Here is a 22,293-nt window from a genome sequence, read left to right as displayed (position 1 = left end):
AATCACAGCTTGTGGACTGTATACGTTTTTTGAACCTCTGTTTTGAGGCTCTCAGATCATGCCACTGAATTTTAATGGAAACACATCAATAAACAGAAGTAAAAATTCACATGGTTTTCAGGAGAAGAAAATGGGAAATAGTGAAAATGTAGTAAGCTACTCTTTCAGAACAAAAACAATCCTTTAAAATGTTATCCCCAACCTACTTTGGTAATATCTCTGCATGACCATCCTGCCAACCATCCTCCGTGGTGCCACCAAATATTATTAAAAGTACAGTTTACAAGATCTTTTTTCTGCTTATTCTGCATCTGACTCAGCAACATTTTGGATGACTGAAAGTTAGCTTCAAAGAAATACAAAGCTTTTATTTGGAATCACGACTAGAAAATAGAGGCTACCTCTAGCTGAACATAAATATCATCTGGCATCTTCTGCCCACAGTTTTCCAAGAGTACAATGGTATCCTTTAGAGGCTCAAAAAGTTCATCAGTAGCTGACTGCCTATCCCTGACAGCCAAGAGGTGAAACATAATGTCTATGAGTCCGTCATAATCTATTTCTGATAACTGTTTTTGGAGTCCAAGGTTTGTCATTTTAATGAACTCTTCTAGGTCAGCGAGGCTGTAAGAGGAAAAGAGAGAAGTTTGCAGTAGTCAATTCTTTTTCATATGAATGCCCTTTCCACTATTTTTGTTCTGTGTATGTAAACAAAAGGGTGTGTGTGTGTGTGTGCATGCGTGCACGCCTTTGAGTCACTTTTGACTCAGAGGATCAAGACTGCCTGGATAAATCCTTGGATATTTCTTGGCAACATGTTTGGAAGTGATTTGCCATTGCCTTGCAAGGGCTGAGAGAGAGAGACTGGTCCAAACTCACCCAGCTGGCTTTGAACCTCCAAGAGTAAGTTTGTACCTGCATAGAATCCTTTAGGCTATAAGGATTATTACCTTCCTTGGTTCAAGGATTGGGGTGGAGGACTGGACATAGAGGTTGGAGACTATATGTATGTGTAGCCTTTGAAACCTATTTCTTCACTAGTATACACCCTAGTATGGAATATACTTCTATACTAGGGAGTCTGCTCTTCTATACTTAAAATTGTACATGTGGAAAAAGAAGTATATGGGACCCAGAAAATTTAATTCACTTTGAATAGTCAGTCAAATAATTAAGATGATTCCTTCCCTTTTATTTAATATTTTCTCCTACCACATTAACATTATCATTTGATGGCAACTTCTGGAAGGATTTAGATACAGGTAATCCTCATTTTGTATCCACAGTTGGGACTGGCAACTCGGTTATTAAGTGAAGCAAAGCGGTCGCGAAGTGAAATGGTGACTGGGCTTATGATCTTACTTCAGCTTTCCTTTGCTTTACAGATCTACAATGGTCATAAATGTGAGGATTGGTTTTAAAGTTACTTTTTAATCACCGTCGTAACTGTGAATGGTTGCTAAATGAGGCAGTTGCTAAAGGAGGACTACCTGTACAAGGCTTTGAGGGGTGCTATTAAGTGCCCAAGCTTAAAAGGATCACAGGGATAAGACTAGAATTGGGCTTTGAGGTCCTGCATCTCTATTTTCCCTTGAATTTCACAGGTTAACTTTTCACTTACACCGCCCCCCGCATGCCACCCCAGCCTGTAAATTAGAATAATTTTACTAAAACAGATTTTACCTATCAGTGACAAATCTCACAAGGTATTCTTTGAACATCCAACTCCATTTCTTAATAACATTTAGCAAACTAAGTTTGAAAGGTTTCAAGTCCACTTTAAGCCAGCCTTCAAAAATTCTGAAGTCTTCAAATTTGCTCATCTGAATGTAAAGATTCTCATATATGTCAATCTACAATATATAAGTATTAGAAATATGCAAAAGCTTAATTTCAGACTGGAGGGGAGGGAGGAAGGATTCTGAATATTAATTTAGACAGAAATATCCACTTCTTGCCTGTTCTTTAAACTGCTCAGCAGTTGGGTGTTGATCAGATGTGCCAACATCTGTAGAAGTCTCTGTTTCTTCAGAAGTCAATACGCGACTATAGAAGAGAAATTGTTTCATAAATTCTGATCTGTCATCTACCCAGAGATATGCATAACAGTTGAGAGAGTTTTTGAAGGTCACAGCTTCGGTAATAACATCCGCCACTCTGTTCATAATCTTTTCCCTGGTCTCGGATAGCTCTGATATACCATCCATGTCATTCTTAATCAAAAAAAGGGAAGAAAAATTATACCCCAAACTTAGTATGATTACTCCTTTCTTGAACTACATGTGTAGTGCATACAGTCTTGCACTTTATTTTTCTTTTAACAAAATATATTACCTGGTAATGCTGTATTTCAAGGTGTGATGCCATTCTTTTCACCTGAGCAGATGTTTTGAAAATATTGCTTAAAAGTTCATCTATTAGATCATAAAAGCCATCACCAACTTCCTTGTCCAGGGAAGGTTTGAATTCAATTTCTACAGCACTTACGATCATCTGAACCTGAAATAATGGTGCTGGCTTCAAAGCTTTCTCTGTGTTTTCCAAGAAGAAGTTTAAATTATACATTATGGCATTAAAAAAGCCATCAGCAATGATGTCATCAACAAACTCCAGGTAAATCTTCCAAGAATCTGAATCTGGGTCTGCTTTAAAGAGCATTAGGTTTTCCTAAAAATACACACCCAAAAAGAGGTAGTTTAAGTCTACTGTTGTCACAATTTCCATTTAAAAAGCTAATGAACTGGATAATTTTCAACCAGTTCCAAATGAATCTCACTGATCATAGTTTGGGTATTAAATGACATGAAAAGCTGAAACAACATTTTTCACTCTGAACTGATAGCCATATTTGAATAGATTTACACATTGGCAGAGATGTGTTTATAGGACCTACAGAAATCAAATCAAACATTCTCTTCTCATGAACACTTGTACCAGATATTACCTCTACAAGTTTATGCATCTTGCAACCGTCTTCTTGGAATGACGTGAATTTTTTAGCAAGTCTGTCTTCTTTGTCTTCTAGATTTAACAAAGCTTCTTTTCTATTATCTTTTCGAGAAAAGAAAGGCTGCTCTATCCAAAACTTCATAATTTGTTGGATGGTCTTAATATTGTCCTTTGACTTTTGAAGTCTCTGCTCCAAGTCATGAACTTTGGCTTTGACACACTCAATATATCCCCAGCAATTTTCTTCCTGCCACGTGAGCTTTTCTTCTGCTTCTTTTAGCTGATCATCAGCAACTATCAGCTCTTTTTCAATCAGAGGATATTCTACCTCCAAAACGGTCTGTTTAACTTTGTTGTACCATTGGACTACAAGTTCAAGATTTCCCATGTACTGTTTATATAGAAAAAAGAAACACAGAATGTTTAAATGTCTCCCATATAAGCTATACCAACTTCAAGCTAATAATTGGTTTTTGAAGGAGGCGGCACTCACACTATTGAATTACGACTTCATCTTTTCAGCATTTCCTCCCATTGCTCAAGACTAAGTTTGTCTCTAACCCTTTAGCTATTTTAGCTAGAATTATTATACATAAATAACTAAAAATGAAGATCTCTATATGTAAAACAATAATACCCCAACATTTTTTTCAAACAACTGCACAGCAGGTAAGATTATTTACAGCCATCAGCAAAAATAGAAGACAATAAGGAACATATGGTGACGGAAAGAGGAAAACAGAGATAAGGGACAGAGTACAGACTCTAACATGGGCACATCCCTTATTTAGTAACGAAGTATTATGGGAAATTAAATATCCATGACAGGGAACTAGATTCCGTTTGGGAGCTGAAACAATCACTGATTTCACCTAAGTTCAGTTGATGTCAGGGAGACATTTTATCAATCCAGCAATATAGCATTAGCTATTTTTCCCATGCCAAAAGAAATGAAAAAAAGTTTTGCTTGGCACATGGCCCTTGCCATCAAGATATGCTCCAACCTAGGAAAATGCAGAATGGTTTCCATCAACAGTCAGCTTTGTCTGCTTCTCATCTTTCCCCTTGAGGGGAAAGGCATGATGTGGTTGAAACATAGTGAATCCTGTCTTGCTGTTTCAGAAATGCTGGCAGGATCAGCTTTAACCAGTATTGTAGGGATAAACTTCCCTGAGGCTACATGGTTTGGTCCAGCCAGCTTGTGGACATGTAGATCCATGGGCCAGATGTTCTCCATCCCTGACACATGCCATTATACTGAAGGAAAGACTTCTCAACACAATTTAATGCATTTGAATAATACATTAGCACTGAATTATGTAGACCAGAGTTTCTCAACCAGGGTTCCATGGAACCTTAGGATTCCACAAGAGGTCACTAGGGGTTTATTTTAAAAATTATTTCAAATTTGGGCAATTTGACATTAAAGAAGTTTCATTATGTTTAGTTTAAGAACACTGTGAATGTCTGTAACAGAGGCCTACCCAGGAAACAAATATAATTATTTGGTAACATCTAGCCTGTATTTGAGCCTGAATGTGCAGGGGTTCCCTGAGGCCTGAAAATATTTCAAGGGCTCCTCCAGGGTCAAAAGGTTGAGAAAGGCTGATGTAGACCAACCTTCCCCATCCTGGGGAATCTGTCCTCCAGAATTTCCTAATCAGCGCGTCCATTGCTGAGAATGCTGGGAGATTAAGTCCACTAATCTAATAAAGGACACCAAGATTGAGGAAGGCTTAATATAAACATTTCCATTTCACTTCTATTAGTAGAAAGAAAGGGAAAACGTAAGTACCCTAAGCTAAATATGAATAATTACACACTTTAAAAGGTACATACCTTAGCAAATGTCCCCCTTTTCTTATGTAACTCTAATGCTGAACTTGGAATATTGGGCTGATCCATAAGCAAGAGATATTTCACATCTCTTAAAACAGCTACCAGCTTTAAGAAACAAAATATATTTCATAAGTTAGTTTTAAAGACCATTTATTTTCAGGTGCTGATTCAGCCTATATTTCCAGATTTTTTTTCTCCTGGCAGGGCATTGTTTTAAACAATGGAATTCAGTAGCACTATATGTGATTATGGCCATTAGATGGTTTTAAATGAGGACTGTAAAATATATGGTTAAGGTTACTATTAGTATAGTTATAATGGCTATTTCCCACCTCTGGGATTGGAGATATGATGGGTCACATTCTGAAAAACAAGGTAATATCTTGACCATCTCTTGGTTGTAGGCTATCCCAGACTATCTAGTTGCCCACTGAAGACAGGCAGAATGAATTCACTCCTTTAAATGATGGTCAGGGAATGTAGTCCGTTGGGGCCAGGTTCCCACCTACCACCAAGCTGCGCTGCTGGCAAATTAGCTGGATGCCTCAACACTTTATCTGTGTGCTGTGATAACGGGACTTTGGCGTCCAGAACTTTGCTGCATCTTTCTTCACCCGTAACTTGTTTTGAGGCACCGAGGTGTTCCAGAGAGCCACACTTTCCTCTGATGCTCTGCTCTAAAGAACCACCAGAACATGGCACTGAGGCTGGCATGCACTGTAGGCACACCAGCGTTGTGGTTTCTTGCAGCAGCCATTATCACCACAGCACCAGCTCAGCAGATACAACTGCCTTGTTCTGAATCTTCAGAGTAAAGATGTGGAGTGGCTACCAATTTAGCTGCCAATCTCACTGTATGATTCTGTGTGGATTAGACGGGCCAGAGGTCTGATCCAGCAGGGCACTGCTTATGTTCTTATGTTATCTTTCTGTTTTAAACTGTTGTTAGCCACACAGAATCATACAGTGGAATTGGCAGCCATGTAAGCCTTTTAAATAATAAAATAAGGACATAGATATAAATGTGATTTATGGTACAATGAAGGGTTTTTTTGTTGGTGGTGGTGGCTTACTTTGTTATATGAAAGCAATTGCTGTAATTTGTTAAGTTTATAGCTAGCAAAAAGTGGAAATCTAATTGACTGAGACGTATTCAATAAAATAACTTTTAAAAAATAATGGCACAGCATGATGTATAAGTATGTCTACATCAATGTTCACCATTGTCTGCATGGAGGCATGCCAAGTGCTATAAAATACAGGAAGGCTACATATACATATACATACATGTATGTGTGTGTGTGTGTGTGTGTATTTCAGTTCTTCAGCAAAGGATTGTTACCTTGTGGTGGTGCTGGAGCTTGAGCACCTCAATGATGCCATGAGCTAAACCGTGAAGGGCCACCCAAGACAGGAAGGTCATGACAGAGAGGTCAGACTAAATGCGATCCCTGGGGAAGGTAATGGCAACCCACCCCAGTATTCTTGCCATGAAAACTAAATGGATCAGTACAACCAGAGATATGTCGGTATACCATCGGAAGATGAGACCCCCAGGTCGGAAGATGGTCAAAATGCTACTGGGGAGGAACAGAGGATGAGTTCAACTAGCCCCAGACGTGATGACGCAGCTAGCTCAAAGCCGAAAGGACGGCTAGCGGCCGACGGTGCTGGTGGTGAACGGCGAATCCGATGTTCTAAGGATCAACACGCCATTGGAACCTGGAATGTAAGATCTATGAGCCAGGGCAAATTGGATGTGGTTATTGGGGAGATGTCAAGATTAAAGATAGACATTTTGGGCATCAGTGAACTGAAATGGACTGGAATGGGCTACTTCACATCAAATGACCACCAGATCTACTACTGTGGACAAGAGGACCACAGAAGAAATGGAGTAGCCTTCATAATTAATAGTAAAGTGGCTAAAGCAGTGCTTGGATACAATCCAAAAAACGATAGAATGATCTCAGTTTGAATTCAGGGCAAGCCATCTAACATCACAGTGATCCAAATATATGCCCCAACCACAGATGCTGAAGAAGCTGAAGTACAGCAGTTCTATGAGGATCTGCAGCACCTACTGGACAACACGCCTAAAAGAGATGTTATTTGCATCACAGGAGACTGGAATGCTAAGGTGGGCAGTCAAATGACACCTGGAATTACAGGTAAGCATGGCCTGGGAGAACAAAACGAAGCAGGACATAGGCTGATAGAATTTTGCCAAGACAACTCACTCTGCATAACAAACACTCTCTTCCAACAACCTAAGAGACGGCTTTATACATGGACTTCACCAGATGGACACCACCGAAATCAGATCAACTACATCCTTTGCAGCCAAAGGTGGCGGACATCTATACAGTCGGTAAAAACAAGACCTGGAGCTGACTGTAGTTCAGATCATGAACTTCTTACTGCACAATTTAGGATCAGACTAAAGAGATTAGGGAAGACCCACAGATCAGCTAGATATGAGCTCACTAATATTCCTAAGGAATATGCAGTGGAGGTGAAGAATCGACTTAAGGGACTGGACTTAGTAGATAGGGTCCCGGAAGAACTATGGACAGAACTTCGCAACATTGTTCAGGAGGCGGCAACAAAATACATCCCAAAGAAAGAGAAAACCAAGAAGGCAAAATGGCTGTCTGCTGAGACACTAGAAGTAGCCCAAGAAAGAAGGAAAGCAAAAGGCAACAGTGATAGGGGGAGATATGCCCAATTAAATGCAAAATTCCAGAGGTTAGCCAGAAGAGATAAGGAATTATTTTTAAACAAGCAATGCGTGGAAGTGGAAGAAGACAATAGAATAGGAAGGACAAGCGACCTCTTCCAGAAAATTAGAAACATTGGAGGTAAATTCCAGGCCAAAATGGGTATGATCAAAAACAAAGATGGCAAGGACCTAACAGAAGAAGAAGAGATCAAGAAAAGGTGGCAAGAATATACGGAAGACCTGTATAGGAAGGATAACAATATCAGGGATAGCTTTGACGGTGTGGTCAGTGAGCTAGAGCCAGACATCCTGAAGAGTGAGGTTGAATGGGCCTTAAGAAGCATTGCTAATAACAAGGCAGCAGGAGACGACGGCATCCCAGCTGAACTGTTCAAAAAACTTGCAACATGATGCTGTCAAGGTAATGCATGCTATATGCCAGCAAATTTGGAAAACACAGGAATGGCCATCAGATTGGAAAAAATCAACTTATATCCCCATACCAAAAAAGGGGAACACTAAAGAATGTTCAAACTATCGAACAGTGGCACTCATTTCACATGCCAGTAAGGTAATGCTCAAGATCCTGTAAGGTAGACTTCAGCAAGTCATGGAGCGAGAATTGCCAGATGCACAAGCTGGGTTTAGAAAAGGCAGAGGAACTAGGGACCAAATTGCCAATATCCGCTGGATAATGGAAAAAGCCAGGGAGTTTCAGAAAAACATCTATTTCTGTTTTATTGACTATTCTAAAGCCTTTGACAGTGTGAACCATAACAAACTGTGGCAAGTTCTTAGCGGTATGGGGATACCAAGTCATCTTGTCTGCCTCCTGAAGAATCTGTATAACGACCAAGTAGCAACAGTAAGAACAGACCACGGAACAACGGACTGGTATAAGATTGGGAAAGGAGTACAGCAGGGCTGTATACTCTCACCCTACCTATTCAATGTACTCAGAACACATCATGCGACATGCTGGGCTTGAGGAATCCAAGGCTGGGGTTAAAATTGCTGGAAGAAACATTAACAATCTCAGATATGCAGATGATACCACTTTGATGGCTGAAAGCGAAGAGGAACTGAGGAGCCTTATGATGAAGGTGAAAGAAGAAAGTGCAAAAGCTGGCTTTGCAGCTAAACCTGAAAAAAACCAAGATTATGGCAACCAGCTTGATTGATAACTGGCAAATAGAGGGAGAAAATGTAGAAGCAGTGAAAGACTTTGTATTCCTAGGTGCAAAGATTACTGCAGATGCTGACTGCAGTCAGGAAATCAGAAGACGCTTAATCCTTGGGAGAAGAGCAATGACAAATCTCGATAAAATAGTTAAGAGCAGAGATATCACACTGACAACAAAGGTCCGCATTGTTAAAGCAATGGTGTTCCCTGTAGTAACATATGGCTGCGAGAGCTGGACCATAAGGAAGGAAGATCGATGCTTTTGAACTGTGGTGTTGGAGGAAAATTCTGAGAGTGCCTTGGACTGCAAGAAGATCAAACCAGTCCATCCTCCAGGAAATCAAGCCAGACTGCTCACTTGAGGGAATGTTATTCAAGGCAAAACTGAAATACTTTGACCACATAATGAGAAGACAGGACACCCTGGGGAAGATGCTGATGCTAGGGAGAGTGGAAGGCAAAAGGAAGAGGGGCCGACCAAGGGCAAGGTGGATGGATGATATTCTAGAGGTGATGGACTCGTCCCTGAGGGAGCTGGGGGTATTGACAACTGACAGGAAGCTCTGGCGTGGGCTGGTCCATGAAGTCACGAAGAGTCGGAAGCGACTAAACGAATAAACAACATATTCCAGTTGGAATGAGCTGGCTGGTGAAATATTGTATCATTTATTGGCTGCAGATTGACAACTGCTACATATCATGTCATAGGTGGCTGTTACAAGCACAATGACATCAAAATAGTAACCCATGTATTGTGGCATCATCATGAAGATGACAATTAGATATGATGCAAGTATGGAAGTCTTGTCATTTGCACGATGATGTCGTGACCCACATGTCATCATTTCCCACTACCTCATGTCTCCATGCAGATGCTGATGCACTGTACTTTCTTTGCTAGAATGCAGCATTGTAAGTTGGAAGCACGAAGAAGGAAGGATTGGTTTGCAACGGCTGGACCAGATAAATTTTTTTTTTTCACCGTCAAGGGGAGTTTTAGGGCAAATTAACTGAGTTAATTGAGCAGATTTATGGTATTTCTTATGGCTTGGCCCCCATTTCCATGCAGATCTCAATTTGAGATCTTGGCCAAGAGAGTCTCCTTTGTCAAAAGGAATCCAGCATTTCTGATTCTAAAAATAGCTTGTTGAATGTGTTTTATGAGCTTACAATCAGGGTATGAGCATTTTCCTATCATTTGCTCCCAGCAATGATATTCAGATGTACACTATTCTCCTTGACTGGAGAGGCTCCACAGAAGGAATTTTAATGACTAAAGCTAAGGATAAATACGTTAGATCTCAGCAAGCTTTATAGCATTGTTGCATTTGAAAATATTAGCTACCAGTAGATTTAACAAGAATGACATTACGTACTGTATACTATTATCACTATATTACTACTGTGAAGACTACAACTCAACAAAAATATTTTCAATGCTAGAGAATTGTAATAATTATGCTTATTACAGTATTTAAATATTAAATATTATTTAAATTAAGCTTTAGTTTAAATTTGTTTTCATAATTTATTCATTTTTGTTTTTATTTATTTAATGTATTTATATCCTGCTTCTTCTCTCAGAGGCCAAACTGACTTGGATGAAAGTCCTCCAATTCTCATTGAATTCAGTGGAATTTACTTCCTTTTGGCTATTATTCAAAAGGCTAATTTATCTATAAACTACAATTGCCAATATTGTTAACTGCCTTTAGTACCCTTTCTGGATAGAAACTCAGAATATAAATTGAATGAATAATTGTTCCTTCCCGTAATACAGTTCAATAAATAATTTTAGTAAACAGAATTCATTTATTTTCTTCACATTAAACATGATTTTTTTTTAAAAAAAAAAACATGGATTGCAATTTTATACACACTAGTCCCATTGGTTTCAATGGACTTTACTTTTTTGTTTACAGTATTATTCATCAGGCCGGCATATCTAGAAAATTAAAATGTTCATACCATACCTTAGGGTCAAAATTCACACTAAGGAGGCCATCTTTATCATTTCGCTTAATCAGAGGTTGATCTAAATTAAACAGACAAATATCATCCACCTTGGATTTCCATTTATAATAGATCTGATCTTCATATTGGTCAAGTAACCTCAACATTTCTGTATATTTCTGATAAAGTGAAGTAGCTTCAAAACTTTCCAGGATTCTAAAAAGGAAGACATAATATCATACTAGCAAAATGGTCAAAACAATAAACTTATTCATTGGTACCAGCAAAGTGCATGCTGTTTAATGGGAATTTGAATGGAAATATGACCCCATTAATATTTTGCAGTAAATATTTAGTTATGCCACTCGTGTCTGGCTCAAGATGTTTGCTACGAGAAAGAAAGAATTGTACTATCTTCCCACCTTTCTTCCAATGTGAATTTCAACTGAATCTTACTTCAACACAATGTCCCCTACCACAGTGTTTCTCAACCTTGGCAACTTTTAAGATTTGTGAACTTCCAGAATTCCCCAACCAGCATGAACAATTTCTATTCCCAAAGAGATTTACTTACTGATGGGGAACAAACGAGAAGTTTGACCAAAATGACCACATGCGGGCTTTAATTTCTCGAGACCATTTAAGGTTTCCTGAAGTTGTTGACATGTTTTTATGTATGATTTCATTCCCCTTTTCCTCCTGTAATTATTAAAGGAGAAGTGGGTAATCCTGAAGAAAGAGATCTTAAGATAAATGCATATGAACTATTTTGCTTTTAAACTGCCACATACCTGTTTAATGTGTTCATCATACAAGTATTTACAATTTCTCAACTCTTCATCAAACATTTGGAGCAAAATCTTATAATTTGTGCTAAAAATATCTGCAATAACTGGCTTTTCCAGAAAAGATCCAAGAATTGATATAAGCTGTATAAATAAAGGACATTATTGTAACAACCTTCCTTTTTCCCAGCTTGGAGAGAACACTACCAAAATACCATACTTTTCCAGATTTTTTTTTCAGCACAGAAAGAGGTAGAACGACAATTTAACATTTTGAAATTCTGAAAAAAGTTGTAGCAAAAGTGAAATGTGACAGTAGTAAGTTTTCTCTTTAACTTCCTACATCTATTTGGTAAGACAATAGAACTTAAAAAAAAACCCGACTGCACACATCAAAAGCAATCTATGAAAAGCAAGCATAAACATATTTGATTAAATAGCACAGATCACAGATCTTCATTTATATTCCAGGAAAAAACGGATTAAATTGGCAGTTTGAAAAAAAAGAATCACATATAAAATCATTAATTCTACACCCAAACTAACCAAACATAGAATAGCAAAAATTGTGTGCAATGGGTCTGTTTGGAAGTTACATTCTTGTCTTAATCCAGAAGCAAGCAATAAATTCATGCATTCCTCTATCACACCTCATTTCTACCCTCTTTCCATTTTATTTATTTATTTGTTTATTTAATTTTTATCCTGCCTTAATTATTTTTATAAATAACTCAAGGCGGCAAACATACCTAATGTGCCAATATGGGGAACTGCAATTCAGTGTCAGATTAATTTTCTTATTAAATTGAAGGTTGCAACAGCTCCCCATTTTGATTGCAACAGGAATTGAATGAAAGCACCAGGTTAAGATCAAGGAAGTTTGAACACAAGGAGGAGAAAGATTGTTCAGATTCAGCATATGTCCTCTGTTTAAAGAACTATGTTTAATTATACTAGGAATGGTATGCCCAATTTTTTTTGCCCGGGGGTGGGGAGGTACCTTTGAATCAGGCTTGACTTTTGGCAACTGCTTGGACTAGTCCTTGCAGTTTTCTTGGCAAGATTTCAAAAGTGGTTTGCCACTAACCCTAAATCAGGACTAGAACTCAAGGCCTCCCGGTTTCTAGCCTGTTACCTATATCAATGCTTTGAGTTTAACTGCCAGATATCAAATATAAAATTATTTCATTTTCCAACTACTTCTCCCTAAAAAGTTAGTAACTTAAAAGAATAAAAATTGTTCTTCAAAATGGACATTTTAATTAATTTATTGCATTTTCTAAACAATCATCAGCAGTAGCCCTCTGGCATTCATTCATTCCTTGATTTAGCCACCCATCTTACAGAACCTGATTCTGGGTGGTATACAATAAAAACACATCATAAAAACTAACAATTAAAAAGCATTCTACAACTGGAATCATTTCAGGGATAAAGGGATAAATTACCAAGATTTTCTTTCATATAGTTTATTTAAGAAAAAGTAATATATTTATATTCTGTCTGATTCATAGCAATTTTTAAAGCATATAGCTAACATTAATGAAGTTATTTACAAATATCATCTTCTCATAAAAAGTTAAAAGGTTTAAACATAACAGCTGCTTGAAAATATTCTCGCATACCAAATCAATAGCAGAAAAGGTTACTTTTATTTTGAGTTATATGAAGTGGCTGTCAAGATGACAAAATTATGCAAGATGTCAAACATTAAACAGGAAGTGCTAAATTTAATTCTCTCTAAGCTTACAAGCCTGGAATGTATTATTATTGATAGACTTAAAAATATGGTTTGGAAGACAATACATGCCCAGGGCACTTTGAGAAGCTAGAGTATATTCGAATAATTTGTTCTGGTAAAATATTAAAAAATCCATTAGGCTTATCCAAAACACTGTGTTCTCTCTGAACATTCATAGGACTCTAGCTAGGTTAAGCTGTGTCCATAACGAACTTCATCACAATTCATTAGTCTAAATCAGTTTGATTCAGACCAGTGAATCCAAAGACTCCTGGGTATCCCCCAAGACCCTCTCATGGGTCCACGAAATCAAAACCATTTGCCAGCCTATGTTGAAAAACAATACAATATTAAAATCCCATCAAACAATCATGAGAAGTTATAGTGACACTGAATGTGTCAATTTTAATTTTTAATATGGTAAATATTGATAAATATAACCCATACAAACTGAAGCTCTTTTGGGGTCCTCTATAATTTTTAAAAGTGGGAAGGGGTCCAGAGAGAAAAGTTTAAGAAACACTGGTCTGAATCAAACCTCTCAAACAGTAGAGGCATATAATGAGGGAGGAATCAGAAAAAACATAGCTGGGAAAATCCCTATTTCATCACTACTGCTTCCAAACCTATTGAACTAGTATTTTTCACACAGTGTTGTCTATCCCCAACAGTGATTTCAACAGGAAGGAAAATAACAGTGATTTTCTAAAGCTGGCATAGGTTCTTCCCATTCTGCAGGTGCAAGTCTGTGTATGACATATTCTACCGAAAAAGAGAAAATTCAATGTTGCAGTTTTCTATAATCATTAGGATGTTACTCTTGGAACCATAGGAGTACATTTTGAACCTTGCATCCAGTTATTGCTATTTTAGATCACTGTGAGCCCTCAGCACTACTTTGAACGCTCCAAAGCCTTGGGGTGTCTTAAGGAACAAAATGGGTGCCTTAAACTCTTTTTCAATATGCCCATTTTGCCTTTTAACTCACTTCAACTCTTAAAAAAGAACAAAAATTTGCAACTGGCTATTGACTATTGATGACATCACAGCCATCCCTCTGCAGTTCTTGGATATCAAACGAATTAAAAGTGTGGCCCTCCCCTCTCCCCCAATTGTCCACCCATTTTAAATCTTTAAATTTAATTATTTAAAGTTAAAACTTTAAATTTAAAGTTAATGATACAGCAAATGGTTGAGAACTTTTTCTCCATAAGCATCAATGCAACAAATGGGAAATGTTCACATAAATACATATATAGGATAATTTTCACATCCATCTCCATAATGAAACAGTAAGGTGATGACTTTAGGCAGGAAATACTGGAGGACATAGGGGAGAGTCATCGGTCCTTAAATTAGTTTCTACCTCCCAGTACAGAAGGTTATGTCTTGTCTTCACTTTTGAAGATTCAATTTAGTCTACATGCAAAACTGAGGAAGAAGCACTTTGTCTTCTACCTGAGATAATACTTTCTTGGACTAATCCTGATAGTTGTTTTGTTTAAATGTTGGTGTCTTACTAAATAATTACTCTGAGATTACATGCAATAGTGCCAGCTAATTTCCACTGTCATAAACTTGTTTCAGAACACATTATCTGCACTCTTACTGGTGTGTAAATATAGATATAATATAATATAATATAATATAATATAATATAATAAATATATAATATAATATAATATAATATAATATAATATAATATAATATATAATTTTGACAGCCAGAACTATGACATTCATTTATTGTGCTTTATGTAACTGACCTTAAATGCTGACTCCAAACCTGAACAATCAAGAAATCCCACACAAAAAATTGATCCAAGACGCCTTTCAAATTCCAAAATTTTGTGTTTAAAATCAGCATAGTCTTCTTCAAATTCCTGTAGAAGGCAAATTCATAGCAAATATATTTAAGATTTTTTTTAAGGAATTGCATGATATAATCAATAAAGAATGTAAGGAAAAAACAATATTAAATCAGAAAGTAAATGCCTTGGTTTGCTCTGTGGGGAACATCTCTTCGAACCCTTTCATAAAAGCTTCCACATTGGTTAAGAAATAGGCCAGCTGTTTGGGCTCCCCATTGAACTTAATAAGTAGTTTGTGGCTGCCCCCTGGTTCCACATGGCTCCAAAATCCCCCCACTCCAACAGGACTGGAACTTCTGGGTATTGCCAGCATGCCTCCCCAGGTCACTGAGGGCCTGCTGCTTCTTCTGTCCCAGAGTAACTCCTCTCTGGGCCTCTCTCAGTTCTAGGGAACACTCGTCTCGGCCCCAGCTGCAGGTCAGGTTGCTCTAGCAGCTGATCCATCCCTTTCAATATCCGTTGCAGTACAGCTTCCATGCTGGATACGCATTTGTTTAGGGAGGCTATCTACTGACTCATATGCTCCACTTGCTCTCTAGTGAATGGTCTCGCGTCCCTCGGCTGGATGTTCACCCATTGGCTGATGACCAGTTCAGCGCCTTCTCCCATTCCTGCCAACCGGCGATGTCTGTGTCTGTTGGGAGCACTAGGTGGTGCCTACTCCAATATGGAGATTTCTCGGTGCATGGTCTCCTGGGCTCATGGGTCAGTCAAGTGCCACCACAACGGATGGGGCTCTTCCAATCGAAAGCCCCATCACTCCCCATACTCCTCTAGGACGCCTGCAACATCTTCCCCAGCTATCAGACGAGTTCGCTGGTTGACCCCAGCCTTACTTCTCCACAGTCATCTGATGCATCGTCTGCATTGACCTTGGCTTCAAGTACCATCACTTCAGTCTCCATGGGTTGGGCGGGTGCACCTTCCTGGAGGCTTGATGGGTCCTCCAGAGCTGCTGCCACCCTGGCACCGCTTCCCTCTTTGATCAGCAGATTGTTGGGTGAAGTTGCCACAGCTTACTTGTGGCTTTCTGTGAGGATCATAGGTTCAGATACCTCAATATTAATAAGCTTCACCACAAGCCTCTTAGGATATAGGAAAAATATTTTATTGAGATACAGTCCATTGTCCTGCAAAGTCACAAGTGAGTCAGATTCCCTTGCCCCCCACATTAAGTCCATTGGGTTTTCCCGCCTCCCTTTTGAAATTGAATGCTTGCAACGTCTTTCAGTTTTACAGCTCCGTTCCCAAGCTCTGCTCTTCGAGATGGTGTTACTTTAGATAAGCGAGTCGCCACAACAATTTCCTCTGTGTCTGCTTGTGATCTCTCCATTTCTAGGCAACAAATCATTCCTCCTCCCTCCCACGTATACAACCCATGGTAGTGGAGATGTTCCAGAAGCTATTAACTATTGCCTCTGGGATGATCCTCTGACAGTAATCTTCCCCAATCTGAGAAAATACTGGACTACAGTTCTAAAGGGCATCAAATAGGAAAAGGTTGCTCTTGATAGGCAGCATAAATGCTGATAGTTAAAAAATTCAAGCTTTGCATGGTAGGAATTTCCAAGTTCAAACTTTTCTCACTTTACTCATCTTTGGATCAGTCTTTAAATAAAATCAACTTCATTTTTACATTATACCTCACACTTGTCTTTCTTAAATATAAAAATGGCACATACAATATGCTAAATGAAAGATTACCATATTGTTGTAGTCTAAGGGGTCATATGTTCTCTCTTTAAAAGTGTTACAAGACTCAATAAATTCTTCATTCAGTTTGCATATTTGAGCATTCAAACGTTTTCCTTTGATTCCACCAAATTCCAGTCTCTCCAACTTTTCAAACTCAAGCATAGTAACAAAAATATTCTGAAAAAATAAAGATAATAATTAGCAATACTCCTGCCATAATGAACTAAATCTAATTAAAGTGTACCCTGATACAAAAGTAGGCAATATTTTTGACCCATGCTGATTGAGACACTGAGACATGCAGTGTCATCTATAAGGCAAATAGTGAGTTGCTGTTTTCTGATCTCTGAACTTTATTTTCACAGTTTCTTTGTATGTATTGGGAGGGCATTACAGAAACTTAAATCAGAAAAAGGGGGGCATAATTCTTTTGAACAGAACCATAGAATGAGGAAAAGAACAAGTGAGTCTGTCCTGAGAAACCAGGGTCCAGTTTTCAGGCCTCAGCAGAACAGACAGACAGCCCCACTTTTATGATCTTAGATTCTGACAAGGCAATATACAGAGACTTGGAAGTCTGCAAGGGTATCACTAAAGCTACGTACAGAGTCAAATGGCAGAGAGATGGAGGAATGCCAGATGGGAATAGACTATTATTTCTCAGTAGCGAAGCACCTGCCAGTCATGAAACAATGCCTGTGACACTTGTCTAGAGTGCTTTGAGCCTTTGTCCTGACCTTGGATGAGACTATCATCACACCTTTTTTACTGGCTTTTGACCAGGATCATGAGACTATACCTGTGAGACCCAGGTTAGGACCATCCTGGCATCTATGAGTGCTTTGCAAGGGTTGGCAGAACACAATTGCTTGATAAGATAACTATCTATCTGCTTTGGCCTTAAGAAATTGTTGGCTTTATGGGATCAGGTCTGTCACTGACATGACTTCTCCTGCAAACAGCATACAACGTGCAAGATGTGTGTGTGTGTGTGTGTTTGTGTGTGTGATATACTGTATTTCCTATCATTTTGTCATGGTAAGATCTATACTGTAATATGTAGATAACGTGTGAAATAAAACTAGACAGAGGACAGTCCTGAAGAAGAGCTCTCTATCCTGCAAGCCATCAGGCTTTTATGAGCCAGGTTGCATCTTCTGCATTTTGTAGCCATCTAATATCTCCTTTTATTATCCTTCCCTTCCTACGGCTGGACATATATTCCTCTTTCAAAATAATACTCTGTAGATATGAAGGATATCATAATAAATCTGTTAGATATTAGAGTACTTTAAGCCTCACTATTAATAAATTACATTCGACAATATCTCAGGAACCAATTATTTCCTCTCCACTTCTTTTTTTCCCCCTAATAGGTTGGTGCATGTCCATTATCTCTGGATCATATGGTCACAACTGTTCCTTTTTGTCTACATAAAGGTAACATTTAATTAAAGAAAGCTGCATCCTATGCATATAATTTGTATTAATTAAAAGAACCCTGGTATTTCTGCCACTGGATTAATGGACTTAAAAAAAACAACAACACCACAACCCTGACCCTAGCATTAAAAGAAAATATATGCATATGATTTAGTTATACACATACATTTTTAAATTTGGGAGTTATAATTGTAAATAATCTTTCTTCTCTCTCCCTCTCTCTCCCTACATATATAAATACCCACCCTGCTGTCATGTAAAGATAACTAAGTTACCATTAAAGAAAATTTCACATAATTTTTCAAGTAATTTACTTCAACCGTAATTTTAGTGGCTAGAATGGTAAATAATACCTCTATTTTCTCCAGGCGATTTAAAAACATATCATATCTGGAAAATACCATCTGTGGCTGAAAATCCCAAAATCTAACTTCTTGACTGCTAGTGAAATAAGTTGCCATTTGTTTTCTTTCATTAAAAAAGGCATCCTTAAAACTCCTTAAGGTATTAAGAGCACTTTGTACTTGTTCCAAAGTTTCTTCTGTTTCCCTTTTCATAATATCTTCTGGTGAAAGATACAATATAGCCTAAGGGAAAAAATAATGCAATCAAATGTTTTAAAACATAACCGGCTAACACAACAATGCACTATTCTTAATATACCTCTTAATATACCTGGCTTTAAAGGAAGGTTTTGAATTCTTCCTAAAATTAGAAAGAGTGGTCTTTAGATATTCATTACAAAAAAGTGATAAATGTACATTGCAGCCTCATCTTGCCAAACCTAGTCTTTCAAACTTGCCATCCTTGTGCTTCTCATCATTGGAACAAGTACCTAAATTACAGGTTTGTGCTACGATGCACGTTTCTTCACTCTCACCCACCCTTGCACGGGCCTATGAAGTGGAGACTAGACACAACCCTTAAACAAGTAGATTTCCTATATTGGGAATAATGTAGGAGAAAGCCTTCTTCTTTGTGCTGTACAGATGGGCCTCTGAGAACACGGATAAGTTTAAGTAAACCTCCCTCCCTGACTTTAATCCTCAGACAAGCTCATACAGAAACAGATGTCTATTACACTCTACTTTATTATTTAAAATGTTGCTACCTGATGAATGAACAGATTGCAGAATTCCTGCAGTAGAGATATGATTTGTGCTGGCATGTTGTAAAATTTGGAATGACTCCAGATCAGGCAGATGGTGTGAAACAAAGGGGGAATCAAAATACGTATCCCTGGGAATTCTGTCTCTTGAAAATACTGAATATGTCTTTGCAGAGGTTTTAGATATAATTCAATATCTTGGGCTTCAGTAAGAGCTGTAGAAAAAAAGAAAGACTTACAACTACTTTGTACTGCAGGTCCTTAATGCAGGCTAGCATATATAGTATTCTTACGCATATTCACATTTAGGAAGAAAATGATAATCTTCCAAGGATAGTAATCAACCTGGTCATAGATGCTACTCAAAGACCATTAGGCTCTCTGTTCCACCTGGCTCCAGCAACACAAGGAGACAGGGAAATAAAATTATCTGCATCCTGCAAATAGCTAAGCTGGCATCACAGAAATCATCCTGTGGAACAACTACAGAACAACTAGAAGGCATTTTGCGTTCTGGTATACGGAAGTCTGGTTGCTTGGCAATCACTGTGTGAGAACAGCCACAGTGTACTTTCACAATTCTAAATGCATTTTTCCTGATTAAAGGTTAACTTGCAGCTACAAACTAGTGTGCAATTTTTTTTCAAACTGCAAAAAAAAAAAGACAATGATATAATGTTCTGCCTAGTAAGAGCAATGTGAAAATGAATCATCTGCTTAGTTCTTTTGGAACACAGTACCTTATACAAATAACATGTATTTTAATGATTTTCCATTGACATTTCATTTAATCAATATGTAAAAATGAGCAAGACATTTTAAAACCATTTTTATGTTAGAAATAGATCGTCTGCAAGTAACAACTTCAAAATAATGTTTCCAAACACACAATATGTTAATTTAATTATACATATAAGGAAATATCCAAATTTAACAGTGAATTATGGCATATAAGACTGATTGACTTAATGGGAATATCTCCCAAAGCAATATTTTAATGGAAAATTATTGTGATACAGCAAAAATGGATTTGATAAATACATTCTGTCCACATTTATATAAATATATTAATTTAATTCAAAGAAGCCTTACCATTTTCTACATCCTTATAACTATTCTGAAAAGTTGGGTAATAACTGCTCATCTTGACTTTTAAGAACCCAATCAGTTTTTGAACAATAGGGCTCTTAAGCTGGAATTGAAAAAGATCCTTAGTAAATATTAATTAATTAATTAATTATACACACAAACACACACATACACACACACGCCACATGCCAGGTTGAATTAAAAAAGACTTTGAATAGGTCAAACAACCAAGCTTCAGAAATGGCCTGACACAAACTTAAGAATTAAATCCCAATCATTCTAGCACGTTCAAGTCTTCAACTCTTCTCAAATAGAAATAGTTGAAAGGATAGATGGCCAGAAAGGCTTTTTTTCAAAAGGGCTGAGTGACTGTTTTGGCACTAATTCTTCTCACTGCAAGCCCTATTTATCAATTAATTTTTATAAACATCAAGCATGCAATTTTTCCTGTTATGGCCCCTATGAATATAATCAGCTTTATCAAAATTATTCAAGCCTTAGTATGAACCAAATAGGTTGACTGCAATCAGCTGACTCAGAATATCTTCCGTATATATGTGCCAGACTTAAAGAACCTTCACTAAGTTCCATTTTGCAACCAAGAATAATTTAAAGTTTAAAGATCACCTGCTCCCATATCAGCCTGCTAATCCACAAGGGGTCTGGTAGCCACTGTGTACAAATATGTGCCACATTTATAATTTTCTTTATTAAATCAGCCAATGATGGTTAATTCTTTATCATGGTCTAACAAATGCAAAGTTTATGTGAGAGTTCAGCCAAGAGCCAGAGGTCATTTAAAACAATCAACGGCTGCTCAGTTTCAAGGCAAGGAAGTGCACTGAAGAGTTCATTTAAACACAGAGGAAAGAAGTGGTAACCCATCTGAGCAGCCCTGGGGTATAAGGGAATTTGCAGCCTCACTTTGACAGAGGGCAATCAACTGTTTCATACGGCTTCACCCTAGTTTGCAATAAAGATTCTTATCTACCTGTGCCATATCGTGTGTCTGACAGCCTCTAGCAAATGAAACAAGCTGAGCTGAGCTGCATGTTCAGGAACTTCTGCCAAGGTTTTGCTAGATAGTATGTCTAGCCAATTTCTAGAATACAACTGAGAATAGTAGCTGATTTTGTGCCATCTAGTCATTTTTGACTCCTAGCAACCACATAGATAGATCTTCTCCATGATGATCTATCCCTAACCTGTTCTTTCAAGTTTCCCAACAGAGCACTCATCACTACTGTAAAAAACAGTAGTGGCTATCCATTAATCTAGCATGTTTAGGAAATGGGCAAGTTACATTGTCCCTCAGTGAATGCCTTTCTATGTACAGAACAAGCAGGATATTTGTGAATGTTGGTGTTAGTAGAACCACTTTTGAAATTATTAGGAAATCTCATTCTTCTCCTAAACTATTTAATAAATAAGTAGATCTTACTCTGATGGCCTTCCAGAAGCTCATTAAAACTATGCTGCTCTGGAAGACCATTGGAATGTTGTGCTGTAGAACTCCCGGTGCCAGGAATGTAATTTTTAAAAAAATTGTAATTATTTGTAGTGTAGTGTTTTTTGTTGTGCATGACTGTATTTTATTATGGTTACTATTTATTAGCTGTGGCTCTTGCTTTTGCACATTGCTTAGAATCACCCTGACTGAAGCAGTTTATAAATTTATACATACAGTATGTATATGTATATGTATTCTATATATGTATATGTATTATAAATAAATAAATTGTGAAGCTATGTACACATCTAAGCAAGCTGCAATAAAAGAGAGAATGTTATTCTGTAGAATGCTTTCAGCCATTATAGACTAAAATGCACCACAAGCTTCATCTGTTGGACATAAATTAACATCTTCATTTTCTCCTCCGGTACATATTATTGAAAAACACACACAAACTATTATT

General features: G+C 37.7%; 1 protein-coding gene across 1 annotated transcript in view; it reads right to left on the bottom strand.

The window, feature by feature from the left end:
- Nucleotides 1–22,293, bottom strand: part of DNAH11 (dynein axonemal heavy chain 11) — a 160,717-nt gene that overhangs the window by 124,892 nt on the left and 13,532 nt on the right. The window contains exons 5-18 of the mRNA XM_063303749.1: nt 20,381–20,480; nt 19,292–19,503; nt 18,534–18,767; nt 16,747–16,914; nt 14,938–15,054; nt 11,438–11,575; nt 11,221–11,345; nt 10,667–10,862; nt 4,789–4,893; nt 2,945–3,340; nt 2,335–2,667; nt 1,959–2,213; nt 1,684–1,853; nt 402–624 (exon numbers count right to left, since the gene is read on the bottom strand). Coding sequence (XP_063159819.1) covers nt 402–624; nt 1,684–1,853; nt 1,959–2,213; nt 2,335–2,667; nt 2,945–3,340; nt 4,789–4,893; nt 10,667–10,862; nt 11,221–11,345; nt 11,438–11,575; nt 14,938–15,054; nt 16,747–16,914; nt 18,534–18,767; nt 19,292–19,503; nt 20,381–20,480 — 2,772 coding nt within the window. The remainder of the gene's footprint in view (nt 1–401; nt 625–1,683; nt 1,854–1,958; nt 2,214–2,334; nt 2,668–2,944; nt 3,341–4,788; nt 4,894–10,666; nt 10,863–11,220; nt 11,346–11,437; nt 11,576–14,937; nt 15,055–16,746; nt 16,915–18,533; nt 18,768–19,291; nt 19,504–20,380; nt 20,481–22,293) is intronic.

The sequence above is a fragment of the Candoia aspera genome, chromosome 4, assembly GCF_035149785.1.
Source record: "Candoia aspera isolate rCanAsp1 chromosome 4, rCanAsp1.hap2, whole genome shotgun sequence".
Classification (NCBI taxonomy): Eukaryota; Metazoa; Chordata; class Lepidosauria; order Squamata; family Boidae; genus Candoia; species Candoia aspera.
Note: the sequence above shows the minus strand (reverse complement) of the source record. Positions and strands in the feature narration are given on the sequence as shown.